This window comes from Urtica dioica, chromosome 6 (assembly GCF_054948205.1).
Source record: "Urtica dioica subsp. dioica isolate 48M chromosome 6, U.dioica_male_clone48M_v1_H2, whole genome shotgun sequence".
NCBI classification, from domain to species: Eukaryota; Viridiplantae; Streptophyta; class Magnoliopsida; order Rosales; family Urticaceae; genus Urtica; species Urtica dioica.
The window spans coordinates 31045169-31049247 of NC_142761.1; the positions used below are offsets into that span (position 1 = coordinate 31045169).

Consider the following 4079-nt stretch of genomic DNA (forward strand, 5'->3'; position numbering starts at 1 on the left):
TATCCATTTAAAGCGAAGTCATTTTTTAAAAACTTTTTTCACATTGATTGGAAAATCTACTATACATAATCGATCAGTTTGGTTCTTTCTTTAATGTATATTTATTTCATTTTCTCTTCATAGTAGGTGATATTCATGGAGCTTTAATTTTATAGGTTGTTTCTCACGAATCTTCCATAAATAAATTTAAACCAAGACTTGGAAAGAAAATAACGGAAACTACTTCACAATTTTGTAGGCGACTACTTCTCCTTGAAGTAGACAGAGCCACAAAAAGCTGGTCAAAACTTTATCCTACGAATTAAAAATAAAGATTCGCAGTGTAATAACATGAGGAACGATTTGAAACTTAAAGTGAGCTTTGAATAGCGAAACCAACAGAACTTTAAAAATAAGAAAAGCTCTCGATATAATAAAACTAGTCAAATTATAGCTTACAATGCCACTTAATAAGCTCAAATAATTGTCCGGGTAACCCACGAACAGTTATCCAGACAGTTACACGACACGATCAGAGGAGTTATCAGATAACCGCTTTGAACGTGGGTCTGATCAACGCACGTTCTCACTTGACCCCTTCTTATAAAAAGCACTAGACTTGCAAGAAGAAGGACGAGACACTCATTCACAAGCTACAACTATAACGCACAACTCTTGTCACCTTTGTATTGAATCCTTTTGTAACAGTCGCTTCTTGTATTCAGAAGAGCAATCCGATCTTTATACTTAACATATTACTGAATCTAATCGTTTTTTGTTGTGTGATCATCGAGACAATTGTTGAATCTATTTTTTGACATCAACAGTTTAGCACTAGAGAGGATTCAGCGTTGAAATTCGATAGCGAGTTTGTCGGCACCACGAAGGTCTTAAATGGAAGGAAATCCTAGTAATTATGAGCGGGAGCTGATCGAACATCACAACGGGACTCTTCCAAATAGTCAACTTTTTGTAAATTTTAAGTAAATAGCTTTAATGTGGATATTCATTGTTTAGACTTTTTTAGTATTCCATTAATGCCCTTGGAATCTGATAGTTATTTACAATTATTAATGCGTTTTTGGTTTTGTTTATAAAATCTTGTGATTATTTATTTAAAGTTTACTAAAATTTAACTATATGACATAATTTAAATTTACATATGGTTATATATCTAGAGAACCCTAATTTTTAATGTCCTGAAGGGAAACTGGAGCAGCGTTGTGTATCTTCTTGCAATGTAACATTTTTTTATTAAAAGGTCCGCAACACACCCACTCTTAACATGAGTACGTTTCAAAAAAATAGAACATGAAATTTACTGACTCCGTAGGTTTTAAGGTTAAATTAAAACCTTTATAATACATAAATTTCAGCGAATATGATACATAAAACAAAGAACGAATAAATAAAGAAGACGGAAAATGAAACCTAAAGTAAAAAGAGCAAAGGACGGAAAGAGGACTATGCAGATATCACATAATGGTGCAAAATTGGGAGACAGCAGCTACAATAGTTGCACACCCAACTGCATACTGCATCAGCTCCATCGCTGCGCCAGGCCTTCTCATCTGTATATCCTGTACAATTATTAACTAAATTGATTAGTATTATATATCCTCAGAAAAACTAATAACTCCTTGATTAATTCTACGATTTTGAATGCTATATAGATTAAAATATATACACATATATTATATCTGATATTGTTTGGATATAAAATATAAAAAAAATATATTGAAACCTGGCTAGTCAAGTCTTTTCCATCATTAGGTTATATAAGAAACACATGAATATCAACAAAGTAATTTCTCAAACAATACTATTAGCTTTATTTAAGATTCACTTCTGGACTTCAACAATTTTTTATTTTTTTTTATATAACGATGTTTGTATAAAAAGCATGATTCTCCCTTCTTTTTTCTAATTTTTTTTTTTTCAGTTAATGCAATGAGAATCAAATAATTTTCTTTGGTAGAATAGAAATACATAGAATATAGTACTCACCTGTGGATGTTGAGCAATAATTTCAATTGAATTGTTCGGTCTTTGAGTCTTGTTGTTTGTTGAAGATGACAGAGAAGAAGAAATATATTTGTTTGAATCACAAGGCTGCACCAAATTAAATATAAAAGTATACATTACACCGGAAATTTCTTTTTAAATATTGACACACTTAATAATTACAATATCTTCTTATAAATTTACGTACCTTGGTTGGGGTTGGTTCTACTTCTACCGATCCGCGCTTAACTATTAGCCGAAGCAACGACAACGGATCCAAAAATTCCTTGTGGTGATGACCATGCCTATCCACTTTAGATCCATAACAGTTTGGGCAGAGGTTGTAGTAATAATCCTTCTTTTCCGCGAAACACGAAACACAGGTAAAAAACGAGCCTTGGATGAAATATCGGCACATGTTGCAATTGGGTCTTCCACTATTGACGATGTAAAGAAGCGTGACTACATCACAATACTTCAAGTACCCCCTTTGGCAAGCCAATTTGTTGAAGAACTGGTCGTCGGAGCATAATGTTGTGTAGCCCTTGGCTGTCATATAGCTCTTGAACTCGCCAAAGGAGATTTGATCGTCGCGGTTTGAGTCCATTTCGTTGAATAAATTGACTAAATCGTTCTCGTTGCCTTTCTCCTTCCTCAAAGCCTCCTGGTACGCGTAAGCCGTGTATCGCAAGTCATCTATCGCCAACACCTCTTTGTTCATCTGGTTGCCTTGTGCCATTTTATCGGCTTTGGAAATCAAAATTAAGATTTTGTCTGCACTGTTCGTGAAAGATTGTATAATTCTGGTTTTCTATGTATGATATATTTTGTTTGCGAGTAGCTTTTGATTTGATGTATTAACCTTAAATATATGTGCAAATTGATACCTAGGAAAGTATTCACACGCCTGTAGAAGTCTCTGTATAATTATATTATATAATTGGAAGTTTCTTTGTTGTTGAGGAAAGTAGTGTTCACACGCCTATATAAGTCACTGTCAATTATATTATATAATTGGAAGTTTCTTTGTTGTTGATATACCTACGATCCTATGGAATTTCCAAAGTTCTTGGATCTACCGCGTACATACATTTTATATTATAAAGTTCTGGAGAAACAAAAAAATTATACTCGGAGTCATTGAATGAAAAGATCATAAAAACAAAAACAAAAAATATTCCTACTTTTGTCTAATCGAATAATTCATGATTTTTAAGCTTCTTATGTTCATTTTTGCTTCTTTTTTTTCCGCAACAAAACTAATTTTGTTTTTTTTATCCATAATGATATTAAAAGTTTATCATGTCTCTCCCATATTAAAAGAGTATATATAATGATGGTTTGTTACGTAAGAATTTGGAGATCAGAGTGTTTGGGAATTTCAGAGAGAAAACCTCTTGTGATTAATTCTCATTGATTGATTGATTCAGACGTACAATACATTTAAATACATTATATTGTTTAGTCTTCTAACTAACTAGGCATAACAAAATGATGTTTGCCTGTTACTTAATGACTAAGCAAATACTGACTCAACTTGATACTCTAACAACCCCTCAAGTGAAACAGAGATTCTTACATGTGAAGCTTGTCTTTCAGCATTTGGAATCTCTTGATAGAAACACCTTTCGTAAGTACATCAGCAGTTTGCTCTAAGGTTGGTACATATCGAATCTCCAAATGTTTTCTCACATAACCATGTCACGAATAAAGTGAAGATCGATTTTCACATCCTTTCTTCTAGAGTGGAATACTGGATTTGCAACCATTACAGCTGTTGCAATATTATCACACCAGGCTATTGGTGACAGCACTGTAGTTACTTTGAGCTCGCTAAGTGTAGACTTTATCCACATCAACTCTGCAGCTACATGAGCTAGAGCTCTGTATTCGGCCTCTGCACTGGAACGCGTCACAACTCCTTACTTCCTTGAGCCCCAAGAAACTAGTGAACTAGCTAGAAACACACAATATGCACTCGTAGATCTATTGGTGTCGGGACAGCTTCCCCAATCAGCATTAGCAAAGCTTACTAGACTCAAGTGCTTTGTTGGTCTTACGTTAATGCCATGTGTGATTTTTCCTTTCACGTATCT

At 33.9% G+C, this 4079-nt stretch overlaps 1 protein-coding gene across 1 annotated transcript; it reads right to left on the reverse strand.

Annotated features, from left to right (window-relative positions):
- Window positions 1-1454: 1454 nt before the first annotated feature.
- LOC149393633 (uncharacterized) lies at window positions 1455-2816 on the reverse strand. The gene is made up of 3 exons (XM_089618097.1): window positions 2192-2816; window positions 1987-2091; window positions 1455-1559 (listed from the first exon to the last, which is right to left on the reverse strand). The coding sequence occupies exons 1-3, from the start codon at window positions 2720-2722 to the stop codon at window positions 1455-1457; spliced, it is 741 nt and encodes a 246-aa protein (XP_089474223.1). The 5' UTR covers window positions 2723-2816.
- Between the last annotated feature and the right edge of the window lie 1263 nt (window positions 2817-4079).